The following is a 19,198-nucleotide window of genomic DNA, read 5'->3' as shown; positions in this document are numbered from 1 at the left end:
TAATATGAGGGGAGGACACTAATAGGATTGAGGCGGGCAGAGAAAGAAGGGCTACAAAAAGAAAGTCAGAGTCTTGATATCTACGCTAAATGTTAAAGGAAGCTAGACAATATAAGAGGCTAAAGTGAAAAAAGACATGAAATGAAGAAAATGGAAATGGCCTTACTCCTTATCTAAAGCCCTTTACCTTCTCAAGGATTCCCCATACAGAGGGAAGGTTGTGTGAAAGTTTGGAAGCTGAAGATGGAATGCCAATTTGGCTGAACAGGAAGTTCATTAAGGGAAGGAAAATGAAATAAATTTGAAAAGAAGTTAGATTATGGACTGCTTTAAATAACAGGCTGGAGGAGTTCCTATTTTATTAGAGAATAAAGTGCTATTATAAGTCCATGACATATTAAGTTGTTCTTTAATTTGAAGTGTAGTTTTATTTGCCACTTTGCATTCCAATGTAGTTTTAACAATATACACAAGTTTTTAAACTCACAAGGGCCTACTCAACAAACAGTAAATAAAATTCAGTTAATCAGAACGTAACAGAAGCTCTTAGTCCTAATATCATACACCTATATCTGCATATAAAACTTGAAAATAAAACTGATTTTCTTAACATTCAATTAACCATAAACTTATTTTCTCCTCAAGTTTTGAGTTTCAAATTCTCTCTCTCCTTTCCCCTCCCTGAGATGGTTAAGTAATCAGATATAGTTTACACATACCTATGCACTTATGTAAAACATTTCCACATTAGTCATTTTGTACAATTGGATTCAAATCAAAGAAAAAAAATGAAAAGTAAAAAATAGTATGCTTAGTCTGTATTCAAACAGTATCAGTTCTTTCTCTAGAGGTAGACAGCATGCTTCAACATGAGTTCTTTGGAATTGTCTTGGATCATTGTATTGCTGAGTAATTCACGGTTCTTAAAACAATTTTGCTATTACCGTATATGTATTTCTCCTGATTTTGTTCACTTCATTATGGATCGGTTCATATAAGTCTTTCCAGGTTTTTTCTACATCATCCTTGCATGTCATTTATTATAGCACAATAATAAACATAGCACAGGGTATTTAGCCATTCCCCAATTGAAGGGCATCCCTTCAATTATTAGTTCTCAGCCACCACAAGTGTTTGAATAGCTCTTGTTCCTTTTTTTTTTTTTTTTTTTTTTTTTTGGGGGGGGGGGTTGGAGAATGTCTGGGATATAGGCTTAGCAGGGTATTGCTGGAACTAATTTATAACTCTTTGGGCACAGTTCTAAAGTGTTCTGCAGAACAAATGAATCAGTTCATAACTCGACCAACAACACATTCCTGCCTTAGTTTCCCCACATCTGCAACATCCAACGTTTTTATTTCTTGTTGCATTAGACACTCTGATAGGCATAAGATGGTACCTCAGAGTTGTTTTTAATTTATATTTCTCTGATCAATGGTGATTAAGAGAATTTTGTTCATATTTATTAACCATTTATCAATTGGGGAATGACTTATTTTTAAAAAATGTTTCTATATATTTGAGAAATAAGGCCTTTATTAGAGATATTTAGTGTAAATTTGGTTGCATTAGTTTTGTTTGTGCAAAAACTTTAATTTTATATAATCAATCATCTATTTTATATTTTATAATGCATAAAATTTTTATATCTTCTTTGGTCCTAAATTCTTGCCTTATCCACATATCTGACAAATAAACTGTCTACACTCTCTTAATTTGCTTATAATATCATGTGTAAAATCATGTACCATTTTGACCTTATTTTAATATATGAGGCAAATGTTGGTCTATACCTAGTTTCTGCCATACTGTTTTCCAGTTTTCCTAGCAGCTTTTGTCAATGATGCGGTTTTGTTCCAAGCTTAGATTTTTGGATTTTTCCATATACTGGATTACTATGGTCATTTATTATAATGTAATTTGTACTTAATCTATTCCATTGATCCACCACTCTATTTCTTAGCTAGTATCAGATTGTTTAGAGAATTACTGCTTTAGAATACACTTTAAGATCTGGTAGGCTAGACCACTAACTTTCACATTTTTTCCAACTAATTCCCTTGCTATAATAAGAGTTTTTGTTCTTCTAAATGAATTGTGTTATTTTTTTTAGCTCTATAAAATAATTATTTTGGTATGGCACTGAATAAATAGATCAATTTAGGTAGAATTATCATTTTTATTATAATGGCTCAGTCTATCCATGGGCTATTGTTTTCCATTATTTACATCTGACTTTACTTGTATGAAAAGTGTTTTATTATAGTTATATTCACAGAGTTTATGGATTTGTCCCGGCAGGTAAAACTCCAAGTATCTTATACTGTCTACAATTATTTTAAATGGAATTTCTCTATCTCTTGCTGCTGGACTTTGTTGAGAATATACAGAAATGCTATGATTATGTGAATTCTTTTTGTATCCTGCAACTTTGATAAAGTTGTTAATAATTTAAGTGGGTTTTTGGTTGATTCTCTAGGACGTTCTATGTATAACATTTTATCTGCATTTGCAAAATATGAGTTTTGTTTCTTCATTGTTTACTTGAATTCCTTTAATTTCTCTTTCTTCTGTAGCTACAGCTAACATCTCATACAATATTAAATTATTATCTAATAATGGGCATCCTTGCTTTACCTCCAGGAAACTTTCTTTTAAGCACTCAAGTAGATAAGAGTTTGCATGTAATATAATGAAGCTAGAACTAAAATTAGAATTTTTAAAAAAATGTAGCTTAGTTGGGATTCATACATCTCTAACAAAAGCATGATACTTAATAGCAAGAAGGGAAAAAACAAAACAAAACAAAACAAACAAACAAACAAAAAAAAAAAACAGGTAGCTAGATGTCACATTGGATAGAGCACCAGCCTTGGAATCAGAAAGATCTGAGTTCAAATTTAACTTTACTTCCTAGCTATGTGACCCGGGCAAGTTACTTAACCCCAATTGCCACACTCACACCCACACCAACCCCAATAAATATTTATGAATGTCCTTAGTCTATGCCTTACATATATTATGTACTATGAAGTATACAGTCTAAAGTCACAAAACCCTCAACTCAAAGAGTAATATAGGTTCAGAGATTGTGGTCCTGCACAAATCAATCCCTGTCTCATCTTTCTCATGTGTAAAATGGGAATAAATATAGTATACTCTCCTACCCAAGGCTGTCATAAAAATAAAAAGTAGTAATGTTTGCAAAGTGTTAACAAACTGCCATTTTACTTGCTATTATCATTATTACTATGAAATACTACAAAGACTGAAACAGTAATTACCAAAGTGGTAGATAAGACCATGATTTCTAAAAAATTAAAGAGAGTTTAGTGTCAGTTAATCTCCAACTAACAAAAAGAACCCTTAAGCTTTGCCATGATACTTGACTTTAAAGTGACAACCAACTAAAGCTCAAAAGCTAGCAGTGTCCCAATCTAATTAATTGATTTGACTAAAATACCCCAAGCTTTCAACACTTCAAAGAAATGTGGAAATCACCAAACAAGAGCAAAACTATCTTTGGTAGCAGGATAGTATACACATACAGAATGAGAAAGTTTCGATGACAGTCATGGTTCATTAACACATAAGGCTAATTTTATAATCTACAGCCAACATCGAAAATGAACTCAACAGGAAAATGAACTCAATTGGAACACAGTACCAATTTAAAGGCTCTTTACATTTGTTAGCAGATAGAATCATTTTCAATCTCTATAGCATCTTTTCCCATAGAGAACTTTGTAGTATTTCCACATAGGATAAGGGATAAATACGGATCCTTAATACCACTTATTTTAAGCCCCAAGATGCTCAATTCTCTTCCAGGGCATACCTCTTGCGCTAGTCACTCTTTCTCCTAATTTCCTCATCTCATTCCCTTGGTGAAGTGGTTGGATTACACCATCCTTTTCTCTACAGTCCTTGATCCCCTTATTCTATTACTAATTGCACCCTGCCAAGCCTTGGCCTTTTATCATTCCCACCATCTCCTGCCTTAGACCTCACACAAACTGCTGAATGCAGGTGGAGAAAATCATGTAACCATTCTGATCTAGGTCCATTACAAATTATGTTACAAAACCTCAACTGGGCCCTTACTATTACTAAGAAACACTACTATATATTTCCTTAAATTTGTAGTGGTTCTTCCAAACCTTTACAACTCTCCTCAAACTTTTCATGGCTCCTCCTCTGCCCTATCTTGTCAGCTGAGAACTCTGCTTCATATTTTGCAAGGAAAAAAATGAGGTCATTTGAAGTGAACTTCTTACCTTCTCTCTCTTCCTGCTATCACATTTTCATATGCCTTTTTTTAAACCATAGTTTATAAAAAAGGAACAAAGTAGTCTTGAGACAATATTCAAAAGTCAGGTCAAATATTTAAAGGGCTGTTGCAATATTTCAGTGATGGAAATTTATACAACCTAAAATAGAAAACAATAAGCTCTTGATATTTTTTTGCAAATAAACGGTAGAATTTCTCCTTCATAAAACAGAAACATGGAATTTCCCATGTCATGAATTAACATTCCTATGTACTTCAGTAACAAGATGAAAGGCAAAATTTAATAACTTATGAGTAACTTCTTGCTGACATCAAAGTAGATATTCAGTTTTTAATCCCAAGTTCAAATCTATTCAAATAGTCCTTAAATTTAGATGCCTTGTTCATCTGGTCTACAGTGATAAACTACCTCAAGTAAATGAAGAGCCAAACTATGAATGTCATAGATAAAACCCCCTAATCTTTTGTGAGCAAGCTCATCCGATCTCTCTACCCCTCCCCCCCAGCTTTTCTGTAAGCATTCACTCCATTTCACGTTAGCTGAAATCCAACTTTTCCTTTAGTACTACTATCTTCTTAAACCTTGACAACTAGAGCTTCTTCTTCTACCCCCATTTAGTAAGTAGCACTGTACCTTGGACCTTGTCATCATGTAGAATAGTTCCACCTTCAAGATCTAGGATTGCCTTCTCTGACCTCATTGTCTTTACTTTCCAACTCTCCCACTCCATTCCTATCAAACCCACTTTTGACCCTCCTCCTGACCTTCAAAGTTCCAAACTCCTACCTATATTCTCCCACTCCATAATTCCCCTTTTAATGTCCTAAGCCCTCTTACCCAGCCTAGACCAGATCAATCACTGCAAATGATGTTTTCATTAGCAGCCCAAGAGTCTATCCTCTGCCTTGCCAATTACCAACTCTGAAAAAAATCTTACCATTAATTTGCTCTCTTCAAATTCTTATGTACAATTAAAGTAAAGCTGTACTCATGAAGTTCACTTCTAATTCATGTAAACCTCAGCTGGGTCTTCATGGCTAGTAGGCAATTTCTTTATTCATTTCACTGGCATCCTACTGGATTCTTCACATTCCTTTTCTGTTTTCTTCAAATCCCGAACCATATTCCCACTCCTTGCACTCAAAAGGTAAACAGAATGGATTCTTACTTACTGAGAACAGGGTTCACCAAGTGCAAAATTCAAGTTCTCTCCCTTTACTCCTCAAAACTTTTTACCCATTCCTGCCTTTTCTCTTGACTCAGAGGAAGCAGTTTTTTGAAGTTAACCTTGTCTCCCGCAGGATATCACTTAATCCTTCTATTTAAATATTAAACATGCTTAATATTTAAATATTTATACTCTCTCATCAATACCTATCTTCAAAACACAAGATTTTTTCTAAAACTATACATCTTATAAAAGATGCCCCCCCAAATCCCTGAATCTCAGAGTTTTCAAGATGGAAAGGACTATTTTAGTTCAACTCTTATATATACTTTAAAATTTCCTTTTTGAGTCACTTGAAAATATTAAGAAATACTTATTTCTTTAATTTAAAGTTCTTTCCAGCCTTTTCCCTTTTAGGAAAATGTATAAAAGGTCACAAAACAAAGACTAAGATTCTAGTATTAGGAATCAAGAGTGAACCCAATTCAATTATTTTTTGGTTACAATGATAGCCTTTTGAACCAAACAGACAGGACTAAAATGATCCACCCTGAAATAGTACCCTCTTCTCAAAACAGAAAGGATTAAGACTGATGTTAGAAAAGCAAGCCCTTTCCATCTTTGATGGGAATATCATCAAGAAAGAAACGAGTTTTTAAGTGACATTATTTTTGAAAGTAAAATGCTAATCCCAAATTAGATTTTAATACATTGTAACCTTTTTACTACTATTTTGTTACCTCAAATTGTTTTGAGATAGAGTAATGTCTTGACTTGTAGAACTGTATCAGTTTAGACATTTCTCTACTTATTAAATTAATAAAAACTTTCCGACAGATCTAAAACAAAGTAATTTATTTTTTTATTTAAAAAAGATCCTTCGTTTTTACAAATGAGTAAAGCAGATAGAACCAAGTGCCTTGATCAAGGTTAAGGGCTAGTTAGCAGCAAATTAACATGAAAATATAGGTTGTGACTCTCAAGTAGATATTTTCTCCACTGTCCCATACTGAGGTCCTTTAATGCTACAGGAACAAAAACAATGGTTGCTTTCACTTTCTCGCCAATCTATTCTAAAATAAAGCCTTTGCAATTTGCTATCAGTTCCCATTACTCTTATTTCCTTAAAATTGTCATCAACATTCTTAATCACCTAAGGATCTTTTCATAACATTCTAATACAATGTTGTCAGGTTAATCTTCCTGCTTCTTTCTTGTGCTTATGCCCCACATTGGGCAGCAAAATATAGTATCCGGACTATCTTTCTGGAGGATCTCTAGATGAGTGCTGGTCTTAGGTGGATGAGTGATGAAGGCAGGAGAGCCACCACAAGGATGGTCAAAGATGGAGTTTGGAATCTGGATTCGAGCTCACACATATCTGAGTCTGCTTATTTCAAGTCCTCTCAGCCCTTATATACCTTAGTACAATTTTCACTACAGCACACTGAGCATGTGTCAACTGTAGAACCATTACAATTCCCCAAATAATAAACTGTCAAAGGATATGAATAGGCAGTTTTCAGAGGAAGAAATCAAAGATATCTATAGTCATGAGAAAAAATGCTCTAAGTGACTAAAAATGCAAATTACAACAATTCTGAGGTACCACCTCACACCTATCATATTGACTAATGTAACAGAAAAGGAAAATGATAAATGTTGGAGAGGATGTGGGAAAATTGGGATAGTAATGCATTACTGGTGAAGTTGTGAACTCATCTAACCATTCTAGAGGGCAATCAAACTGCACACCTTTGATCCAGCAATATCACTACTAAGTCTATATTCCAAAGAGATGGTTAAAAAAAAAAAAAGAGGAAAAGACCTGTATATGCCAAGTGAAGTTAGAACCACCAGGAGAACATTGTATACAGTAATAGCTACATTGTGGATGTTCAACTATGAACAATATAGCAATACAATGATCCAAGACAATTCTAAGAGCTCATGATAGAAAATGTTATCTATATCCAAAGGAAAAACTGATGGAGTCTGAATACAGATCAAAGCATACTATTTTCTCTCTCTCTCTCTCTCTCTGTGTGTGTGTGTGTGTGTGTGTGTGTGTGTGTGTAAGGGGGGGTTCTTTTAGTCTGTTTCTTCTTTCACACAACATGATTAATATGGATATGTTTTATGTGATTGCACATATATAAACTAAATCAGGTTGCTTACCATCTTAGGAAAGGGGACAAGATGATTTTGAAATTCAAAATTAAAAAAAAATACATTTTCTTTACAAATAATTGGAAAAAAATACTATTTTAAAGATAATAAAATTACTTGAGACATGGACTTAACTAACTTTGTACCCTAACACACCTTCTATACCACCAAATAGAGTATTTGTAGAACAAAAAAATTATGTTGACTTGTAGACTTGAATACAAAAGGTTAGTCATATTCACCTTAAGAGTTAAAAATATGTCTGAATTCAAGTCTGTTTTTAATTTACTGTTTTAATATCATGATCTCTTAAATGACGATATCCTTTGATTGGCAATGGGAAACTGAATTAATGGCCACCAAATTTCTCACTGAAAGGCCCATCTTTTAAACTCCAAATTAATTGATATTGTAATAGATCTGAGACAGAATATTTCAGTCACTTAAGAACTGATTGTAAGGATTAACCAAAGGGCAATAAAAAGGTGTATGTAGGCATAAAAAGGCCATAATAATAATAATAATAATAATATTCTTTGATTTTAAGCACCTATCATAAGCTTTAGATCACATCAATGCCTACATTAAATTCAAGTGCTGGAATTCTGTTATAGTAAAATGATCATAGATTATAGACTGTAATGGGCTGAGGCTTGAGTTGATGCACTGAGGTCCCAAGCATGTGAGGCTAAATAGTAATTGGACCATACTCTATTAATATATATGTTTGGAGTAAGAATGGCCCCTGCCCACTCTTTGTGCAAGTCCTGATGTGTTGTATAGGAAATGACGTTTTTGGTGGGTGGAGGTTAAGGGAATAGGGAGGGAAGCTGAAGGAGAGACTGCTGGCTGGCGTCTTGACACAGCTGCTCGCAACTGCCATTGCGACGGCCCTTCAGCTCAGATCTCCCTCTGCTAGCTGGCTTCCTGTCGCAGCTGCCCCATATTGCTATCACAATCTTTCTTGCCCATATTGCTATCGCAATCCTTTTTCACTTCTTCACTTCAGTAAAGATTGAAGATTTTCTCCTTAACCTGAATTCCTGACTCAAGCTGATTTTAAGTACACGGTCATCACAATAGACTTGGAATTACAAGAATCCTTAGTGTTTATTTACTCTAACCCTTTCAGTGTCCAGATGAAAAAATTGAGTCCAAGAGAAATTAAGTGATTGGCTTAATATCACACAAATTTTAAGAAGAGCCAAGCCTCCAACAGAGATTCTCAAATTTGAATTTCAGTTGTCTACTGTACCACAATAGTAGAATATTTGAATTCCTTTTGAAATCTCTGATCCAGTTTGTATGGAGTGTCTGCTGTGACAAAACAAGACTTATCAATAATTTTTCAAAAATTAACAAGAAAAAATTAAAGAGACATGAAATTTTAGATTACAAGTGTAATATAACAATAACATTGTCAACTAAAAATAGCAAATATGATTATAGACTGCATTCACAGAAGTATAGTATTTACAGCAAAGAATATAGGCAGAATGGTCATGAGAGTCAAGGCCAGTTCAGAAAACTGGAAGATATTTAGCTTAGAGAAGATATTCTGGGTATAGAGAACATGGTTTCTTCTTTCACATATTTTAAGAATTATAATGAAATTAGATTTAGTCTATTTTGCCCAATAAAGTGAAACCAGAAACAATGGGTTGACATTACTGCTAAGTAAGAAGTTTGTATTTCTAAAGACAGAATCTTCCAATTTAATATAATGGAAAAATTAAGAGAATGGCTTTAGGAACTAATGAATTCCCTGTCACTGAAGACTGTATCTTATTTCAAGTATTTAAGGTTTCATGCTCACGTTAAGATGGTCACACCTAGTCAATTAAGATTCTAGAAAAAATGTCTTTTCATAGTTATATACAAAAGAAAAAACTTCTCATTTTATAAATACTTACAAATACTACTTACTGTTTTCTATGGTTGGATCATAAGAATCAACAAATTGGCCTTCAACAAACTGAATTGTCAATGAGGATTTCCCTATAAAAGAAAATAGTTCATTATTTTAAAAATGCTGTAAGCTCATATTTTACTATTTTTCAATTAATTTACCATTACGTATTAATAAAAAAATTATGCTTATGATGATACAAAAATATCAGTTTATGAAGATAAGCTAATCAGAAGACTTTGTTATAGTTTACTAAATAACTCCATGCAAATAAATTATAACATAAATAATTACATTCTTACCTTTTGGTACTAAAGTTAAAACCAAACAGAAACAAACTTTAAAAAATACGTAACTTGGATGAAGTTGAAGAATTCTACCTCACAAGTACTTCAAATATTTTATATGAAATATAAACCAGTTTTTTAGATCTAAATAACAATGTGAGAAGCATGTCTAAAATCGTGTACACCATTACTTATTCAATTTACTAGTATCTTGTAATTTTAAATTCTTTCAAATTAAATCCTATTCCATATTTTCACTGGAAATTTTAGCTATAAATCGTGCCATTTCCTTTATGAGTAAACTTACATGGACAATACTTGAAAGCCAAATTTAAATAAACACTTTTAGTTCCTGTAAGAATCCCAACATTAAGTGTTGAAGATGAACAGAAATAGAACTTCTTATATGTTTTCAAAACACATTTAGAAAAGTGAAATTTCCTCTTGTGGTTACAATTTGAGTTCTCTATTAAAAGGTTACATTTTAGAACTTAATAAGTGTAAGAAAATAGTTCAGTTTTATCTTTGTGATGGAAATATTTTGGTCAATTACATGAAATTTGGAAATTAAAATATAGTGAAACTCATAAAGTGTCTCAATATCCTACAGAATTAAGCACCACTCAACAAGCATTTATTAAGGGACTATTTATTATGTGCTAGAGGGGGTAACAAAAGGAAAACAGTTCCTACCCTCAAGAAGTTTATATTCCATATGAGGAGACATGTGTGTGTTAGATGAGGGACTGAAATAAGAGTAGCTGTGTGATTAAAGACAAGTGAATGAAAAAAATGCTGTGGAAAGAGAAACAATTGAATTCAACAAGTTACTGGTTTATATAGGAGTGAGAGGAAGAGTCCAGGATGACACCTAAGACAGGAACTAAGTGACCACCAAAGTGTACCCTCTCCCTATAAATTAATAATGATACCCTTCTCTAAGTATAAATCAACAAACTAGCATTTATTAAACACCTAGATGTGCCAGGCACTGCAATCACAAATGTAAAGGTGAAACAGTTCCACTCTAGTGGAGAAGATAAAGGGACCACGGACAGAGAATCTACACAGAATTCGTAGTCATTAGGACACATTAGAACAAATATCAATGGTGTCAAGAAAATCTTTCTGAAGAAGATGGCATATGAAAGAATATGGTACCTGAGCTGAGCCTTGCAGGAAAGTAGACTTTCTAAGCATTCCATGAAGTATAAATGTAGAAGATGTAATTTCAGTATAAGGAATAAGTAAGCCAGTTTTAGAGTATAAAAGCCAAGTGAAACAATTAGTTTTTTCATTGGACCAAAACATCCTAATTACTTAATTAGGCCCTCAAATTATATTGAAATGGAGAAAATAGGTACAAAAATTATTGAACTTCATTAATCATAAATAAACAACAGAGAACAAATCTCTTATAATTTAAAAATTGCAAATGGATTAAGTTATAATATTTACAGAAAAAACATAAGGCAAAACAACATTATAAGGGCTAGTTAATTCTAAAAGATCGTTATATTTTGAGCAAGCAATCAGTATTTCGGGACAAACTGACAGTGAGCAACTTTTAAAAAAAATGGATTAATAGCTTTATTGAAAAATAGTATTGATGAGACCATTCAAGACTGCATGCTAAAAAGCTCAAGATATTCTAGTTGATCAATGTAGACATTGGTCAACTAGCATTTATTAAATACATACTACATGTCCAAGACAGTTCATTGGTTAAATGAAGAAAACAGCTTCCTCTTGACAAGAGGGAACTTAAGAACAGAGAAAGGGAAAAGGGGAGCTACTTATGAGTTTAAAAGTACAATTACCAAAAAAAGAATTTCTTCACATAGAGTTTCTAAGAAATTTATAAGAAAATGGAATAAAAATATTGCTTAAGTTGAAAGAAGAGTTCCAGGATTCTTTTACTGGATTTTTTTTTTTTTCATTTGGGGATTAGGACACCTGCTTCGTGTCATACTCTTAAAATTATTTTTCTTACTGTTTCTAGACTCCCACTCTACCTTAAGTACAGCAATCACTCATTCTCCATACCTATTAAAGAGCAAACTCCTGATGAATCTTAAAGCTCTCATCAGAATTGGCTCAAAGAGAGAATAATATACCTATTCAATTGGGTACAGAAATCTGTCTTATACTGCAGGCAAAATAGGAGGAGAAAGGGTATGAGAAAGGGGAAGGATGATAAAAGAGAAGGTTTATTGGGGAAGGAGGTAGTAAGAAACAACACTTTTAAGGAGGCAAAGAGAAAAAGGAAAAAGAATACAGCAAAAGGGGGATAATACAGTTATCAATTGTAATTGTAAAATAAATTCTGAATGAAGTTTCTCTGATAAAGGCTTCATTTCTCAAACATATACAGAACTGAGTTAAATTTATAAAAAATAAGAGCTATTCCTTAATTGATAAATGATCAAAAGATATGAAGAATTTTCAGATGATGTAATCAAAGCTATCTATAGCTATATAAAAAAAATAATCACTATTGATTGGAGAATTGCAAATTAAAACAATTCTGAAGTATTATCTATACCTATTAGGTCGGCTAATAGATCAGAAAAGGAAAATAACAAATGTTGGAGGGAACATAGAGAAAATGAGACATTAATACATTGTAGAATTGTGAACAGATTCAACCATTCTACAGAACAATTTGGAATTATATCCATGGAATAGAACTCTTTGACCTAAAAATACCAGTACCACACAAAATATCCCAAAATATATTTTTAAAAAGAAAAAGAACTTATGTGTATAAAAATGTTTATAGCAGCTCTTTGCTCAGACAAATTGAGGAGTTGTCCCACAACTGTGGAATAGCCAAACAAATTGTGGTATATGATTAAGAAATGATGAACAGCTTTTCAACCTTGAGAAGATTCAAAGCAATTTTAACAAAACTTAGATGGAAAGAATCATCTGCATCCAAAAAGAAAACTATAGAGAGTAATATGGATCAAAGCACAGTATTTTCACCTTTTTGTTGTTATTGTTTGCTTTTTTCTTCTGTAGTGTTTTTTTCCTTTCCCCTTTTGATCTGATTTTTCTTGTGCAGCATGACGTACATGGAAATGTTTAGAAGAATTGTACGTGCTCAACCTATCTTGGATTGCTTACTGTTTATGGAATTGGGTGGCAGTAAGTGAGGGAGAAAAAATTTCAAATACAAGGTTTTGCAAAGGTGAATGTTGAAAACTATCTTTGCATGTATTTGGAAAAATAAAAATATTTTTAAAAATAACGAGCAGGATGCTCTTATATAGATTGAAGCATACTTTTAAAAACAGTGTTTGGTTAAGTTTTGTGGGGAGAAAATTAAGGTTTTCTTTTACGACATGACTTTTATGGAAATGTTTTGCATGACTATTCATATGTGTCTTCTCAATTCGAGCTAAGGTGGAAAGAGAGAGAAAAGAATAGAACCTGAAACTCAAAGTTTTAAAAACAAATATTAAAATTGTTTTTAATTATATGGTTTGGTTTAGGGGCCCTCATTTTTTATTTGTGCTTTGATACCATATCATTGCTAATTTAACGGCTAAATACAATCTTGGAAACTAACTTTTAAAGGGGGATGGTCATTGCAAAACAATGATAGAACAGAAAAACATCAATAAAACATTAAATCATAAAGACAGATTTCTGGGAAGGAGGGAGGGGTGACTAAGAATGTATTGGGAAACAAGGTGATACAAAAACAAAAAGTTTGCAAAAAAAAAAATGTTATAAATCTGGTTTAGTTACAACTTAGTTAACAAAAGTTTAAAATATAATGTTTCAAATACTTTCAATTCTTTGCACATGATATTCCATGTTTCATTTCCTTGTTTCTGGACTAGCTATTCCCCATATTTGGAATGCTCTCTTCTTCCCAACCTGTAACTCTTAACATTCCTGTCACCTCTTCCTTCAAGAAGGCCTTTCCCAGTCCCTTCCTCTGCTTCAGCTTCTGATGTCAATTCCATTAAAGTTATCTTCAAAACACTAGAAGGAATCAGTCCAAGACCTTCAGAGTAATAAGGAAGAGCTCTCTGGAAGAATAAAAGTAAAAACTGCACAAGGACAACTTAGAGACACAGAAAATAAAGCACTGAACTGACATTTATTAGCTGTGTATCCAGGGAGGAAGTCACTTAACCCTGTGTGATTTATTCATCTATAAAATGAGCCAAAGAAAATGGCATAATACTCCAATATCTTTTTCAAGAAAATCCCAAATAGGGTCATGAAGAATCATCATGACTGAAACAACTTAACAAATTGCACAGCATGAGGTTATACTTTTAACTGGTATATCTTGTCCTTTTACCCTGTACATCTAAAGTGTAAGACCTCTCACACAAGCTACCACCCTAAGTTCTGACCATTACTTTTAGCCTAACTTACTCTTTAAGAAACTCCTAAACAGTCTTATCTCTATTCTCATTACAAATGATGCACTCCTGACAAATGATTTTCCTTAAAATTATGGATCTAGCTACAGGACTCCTTTATTCAATTAACTCATGCCTATTACTTGTAGGATAAAACAGTCTACAATCTGGCCCCATCCCAGTCTTTTTTTTGGCCTCACTGGAGAGCTGGCTGTTTCTTTGTTCCTCAAACTCCCACCCCTGTGACTGTGTATTGATGCCTGGATTACACTCTCTCTTTATATAAAATTTCTTCCTTTAAGCTGCAGCTCAAGCATCATTTCTTTGCATGAAGCCTTAGGGTTTGTTTGTTTTGTTTTGTTTTGCTTCACTATATTCATTTGTTAGAAGAAAAGGTGGCTTCTACTGGAATTTGAACAGCTAAGTTCACAGGAAAGTAAAATAAAAACTTCAATTAAAAATACACAGAAGCAAGCAAAAGTCCAAATAGCAGTGCAAATAGGGTAATTTTGTTACAACCTTGCTAAATTATGTTTTCTGAAACAAATTATACATAAAGTTTCAGATGAAATTGTTTTTGTTCACTGTATATTTAAGTATTTGTGACTGAAAATTAAGATCATAAAATAAAATATTAAAATAAAGTAATTTCTGTTATCCACACAGCAGTCACCTAAGAATTACTTATCATTTAAACAAACACAACAGAACACATATTCCCAAATAAGTGTCATTTATTTCCAAATACAATATAATCTCTTTGAGATACTAAAGTTATTCTAGTAGTTCTCCCACTGCTTTGCTTCTAGAATTTTACTTTTCTATTTGTCATCAGAACGAGAAAATTAATAACTGAGCCTAATACCTTTTCTTTTAAACAAAAATTGGCTTGATTACATATATATCTATAAATAATATTCACTTCCAAAGGATAAAAAATTTCCAAACATATGCAATAGGCTCTAAAGGCTATTCCACAAAATAACAACAGGATCACTTGAATCAATACTCTCCATGGGCACAATATTCATTTGAATATATAATAACTATCATTTAAAGCAGGAGATTTTAACCTGATATCCACAGATAAGAGGTCTATGAACTTGGATGTCATTAATTGACTGAAATTTAGGATCACTTTAATAATGGCTATAAAAAACATTTTTTTGAAAAGAAATTCATAAGCTCCAGTCTGCCAAATACACAAAAAAGATTAAGCGCCCCTGTCCTAAATTCCAAAAACAATGTTACTTTTTGGTGTAGAAATGCATCTGGTTATTCAAAGGCTAAATTAAGAGAAGCAAAAATTCTGGTAAGCATTAATTTTATCAAACTTAAAATATGGGACTTAATGACACAATATGAGTTAGAGGGCTGACCCAGATAAGAATTAAAGGGTCACCAAAAGTGAGCAACCATTAAAAAAAAAAGTTTAGTTAACAGTATTCATGAAAAAATGGAGAGGCTGCTTAAATAGAGGGAGTCCATAGTATCAAAATCATCAATCTGTCAAAAAAAAATTAAACTAATAACAACATAATACAATACATTATTAATGCACAATATAATACAAACTAATACATAATACACAACAATAATAACTCCTGCCATATTTAAAAAGCAGCTGTTGCGTTACATATATGTATTAAAAATCAACAGTTTTTGATATCCCAGAATGACCTATTTTGTTTCATGATCATTGATTATATTTCTTGGGAGAGAGGAGGATTTCTGTCAGCACTATGTAGTAAAAAGGCACATTCTGGTCCAACTGGTTTTCCAGGAACTTCTAGAACTCAAGGAGTTCTCAGTGACCTAGAAATAGCTGGATAAATCAACAATGAATCTCCAATCCTCCATCTAAGATTAAAGAAAGGGAAATTTTTGGACATGGGAATTTAGATAGATGATCCTAAAAATGTTATTCTAGCTACATGCTTAGTAAGACTTGGCTTTAAAATTAACTACTGTCTCAAGTATAGAGTTTAGTAATCAATTTTTCGGAGAATTTTTGTTCTTTCTGGGAGATAAGTTATACTTCAGAACTAATGGAGGAGTAATGGACACTCAACAGGCAGAGTGAGCTATAGTTAATGTACTGTTGACTTTCAAGAACCAACAAGACATTTTTGCTAGTCCTCTTTGTCACAAAAGCAGAAAATGTTAATGAGTTTTGGTTTTGCTCAATGGAAATAAAAGTAGATTCCTCTCTAGAGTCCACATGCAGGACAATTCATTTGCTTAGATGGTTTCAGGGGATTAAGTCTTGTCAATTGTGACTATAGTTAATCTTGGATCTAAAGAATGTCTCTGTGAAAGAACATTCACTATATCATAAACATCTTTTTATTTTAAAGAACACTGGTAGGAATCAGAAGCCCTTCCAGTTCCAGTTATGATTTGAGCATGGCCGCCTTCTCTCCTACCAAAATCTCTCAGAAACCAAGGTTTCCTTCATCTTAACTGAAGATGTTCTTGGATGCTCCCAGCTGCCAGTATCACCCCTCCAAAATAAGTCTTCATATCCTTATACATAAATATAGCTCCCCCAATAAATGTAAACTCCTTTTAAGTAGGAACTATTTCATATCTGTTCTCATTTCATCATCTAGCACAAAGCAAGTCATTATGTTTCCTCTCTGAACTTCAATTTTTTCCAATATCAAAGTGAGGGAACTGAGTTGGGTTGACTGATCTCCACTTAATAGGTCACTTTCTACTCTCTGTCTATAATGGTTGTCAGAGACAAAGAAACTCTACATATATAAGGAAAATCGACATCTATACTTACTTTAGTCACACCTCTAGCAGAAGGAATATAGGACCATATTACAACAATCTGTCTAATAAGAGCTCTGATATTTAATTATCTTGGTACCCCAGGCCTTTCATTTGGGAGGGATGGTAATCAGAATGTAAATCTTTGTCAACATTTTATATACCTTTTTTAGTTACACTTCACCCAGTTCTTGATTGCTTTGAAACAAACAGGGGTGAGAAATGTCCAGCCCAAGAGCCTTAAGGTCCTCAAAAATTACCTGATGATCTGAAAGTGAGGCACAACAACTTCCCACTACTTGAGTTCTTTAAGTTGACAATTTTGTATGGTCCCTGAATGATGTTATAAATATCCAAATGATCCAAGGCAGAACAAAGGTTCCCCACCCCTACTGTAGGAGGACATACTTAGCACATCATTTGTTATTAAAATACCCACTTTTCCCCACCCACATAATCTCCTTAAACCAGATTTTCTCCATATATTTCAACCAAAATAACATGTCACAACTGAATATAAGAGCAAATACAAAAATGCAAAACTGAAGAGATTTGAAAAACTATGTAAAACAGTGCCACTCATTACTAATTTGTTTTATTCTAGGAAAGTTATTTTTTTCATTAAAAAATGTGTTAACATTGGTTCATTTTAAAAAAATTTCATCAATTTTCATTTCTAGTGTTATGTGTATTTATATATAAATGTATGCAGACACCTTCCATGTAAATAAAACTCTCTGAAGTCCTCAATAATTTTTATGAATGTTGTGGAGAGGCTTGAGACCAAAAACTATGAGAAGAGCTACTGTAGGCCAACTTGTCCTTTTGTTAACTATAATTTTTATGAATAAAGTGCTATGTATGAAGCCTGTCAAAACATTAACTCAATTTTCATATCAGAAAAAAAATATTAAAAGAAGCTATGAAATGCATCTTTTCTATTTAACGACAACTTTCCTATAAGGGGTATATAAGAAGAAATTCCTATCATTAATGTTTATCATCAACTTATCACATTAAGGTTTATAATGCTTTCTTACATCCAGTCTATGAGTTAACTAGTGCAAGTTCTTAATTTTTAAGTAGCATTCATAGTCCACAGAGCACATCAAATCACAAGAAATTCAAATATGAATTTCTATCAGTCGAGAATTTCTCTATTGGTCAAATCTGTGAAGTCTCTTAAATGGGAACATCTTCCCTTGTTGCAGAACTGAAACTTTTCTTAAGTTTTAGTTGCATCTGGGACATTAAATCATTTAGTCTCTGAATGTCTGAATCAATTAATCACTGAATAGGTATTGCCTCACTCAAACTGAGACCTGTAGTTTAAAAACTGAAACCTTAGTTTAAAAAGGCAGAGGTCTACCATCCAAGTCATCTTGATCAATAGCCCCTGGACCCAGGTTGCTCTGAGGAAGGTGAGGCTAGTGACTGCACAGTCCTTTTTCATTTTCTAAATAGAATTCACTTGCATGTCATGGCATCAATTCTCTGATGCTATGGTTGTCTTCAAGAACAAAAGGCAAATAAAGACCTGAAGTTCCTTCAGAAATGGAACTTGACCCAAGTATTCTTATCTACTCTAATGTACAATTCCATCTTACATATTATAGTAGTCAGACTAGACATTTTCTCTCTGAATGCTATTAACACAGATGATACAGAAGTACCCAGTCTCTCTACTTTCAATTCAGTGTTTTTATCCACCAAACCACACTCAAAGCAAAGAATCACTGCCAAAAATATCACAGAAGACTGAACTCAATTACTTAAGTGAAACAGCAATTTCTAAAAGTAATGCAAAGTATCAAATATATATATATTAGACCAAACGAATGAAATTTGTTAAATAACAAAGTAACCAAAGAAATTATACAACTGGGAGAACATTCAACAGTTGAAATAATATAATTATAATATCAATATACATATACACATATATGAAGGCTAATTAACAAAGAAATCATTTTGAAATAATAAAAGGAAATCACAACTAAAGTAGCGATTTATGGGAGCTATTTTAGTTACTATTTTAAAAAATGTTCTCAGAATTTCCTTCCTCCTTTGAGTCCTGCCCAAACAGAATTTTTATGATTTCAATTACCTAAAGAGCATGTCTTTACTAGTTATAAATTCTGTAATATTTAGGAGGCAATGAAAACATTCAGCAAAGATACTGCAGACAACACTGAGTATTATGTTGAAAG

At 32.9% G+C, this 19,198-nt stretch overlaps 1 protein-coding gene across 1 annotated transcript in view; it reads right to left on the bottom strand.

Moving 5' to 3' along the window:
- RHEB (Ras homolog, mTORC1 binding) overlaps positions 1–19,198 on the bottom strand; it is a 52,967-nt gene that overhangs the window by 20,692 nt on the left and 13,077 nt on the right. The window contains exon 2 of the mRNA XM_051963520.1: positions 9,556–9,627. Within this exon, the coding sequence (XP_051819480.1) occupies positions 9,556–9,627 (72 nt within the window). The remainder of the gene's footprint in view (positions 1–9,555; positions 9,628–19,198) is intronic.

The sequence above is a fragment of the Antechinus flavipes genome, chromosome 5, assembly GCF_016432865.1.
Source record: "Antechinus flavipes isolate AdamAnt ecotype Samford, QLD, Australia chromosome 5, AdamAnt_v2, whole genome shotgun sequence".
NCBI lineage: Eukaryota > Metazoa > Chordata > Mammalia > Dasyuromorphia > Dasyuridae > Antechinus > Antechinus flavipes.
Note: the sequence above shows the minus strand (reverse complement) of the source record. Positions and strands in the feature narration are given on the sequence as shown.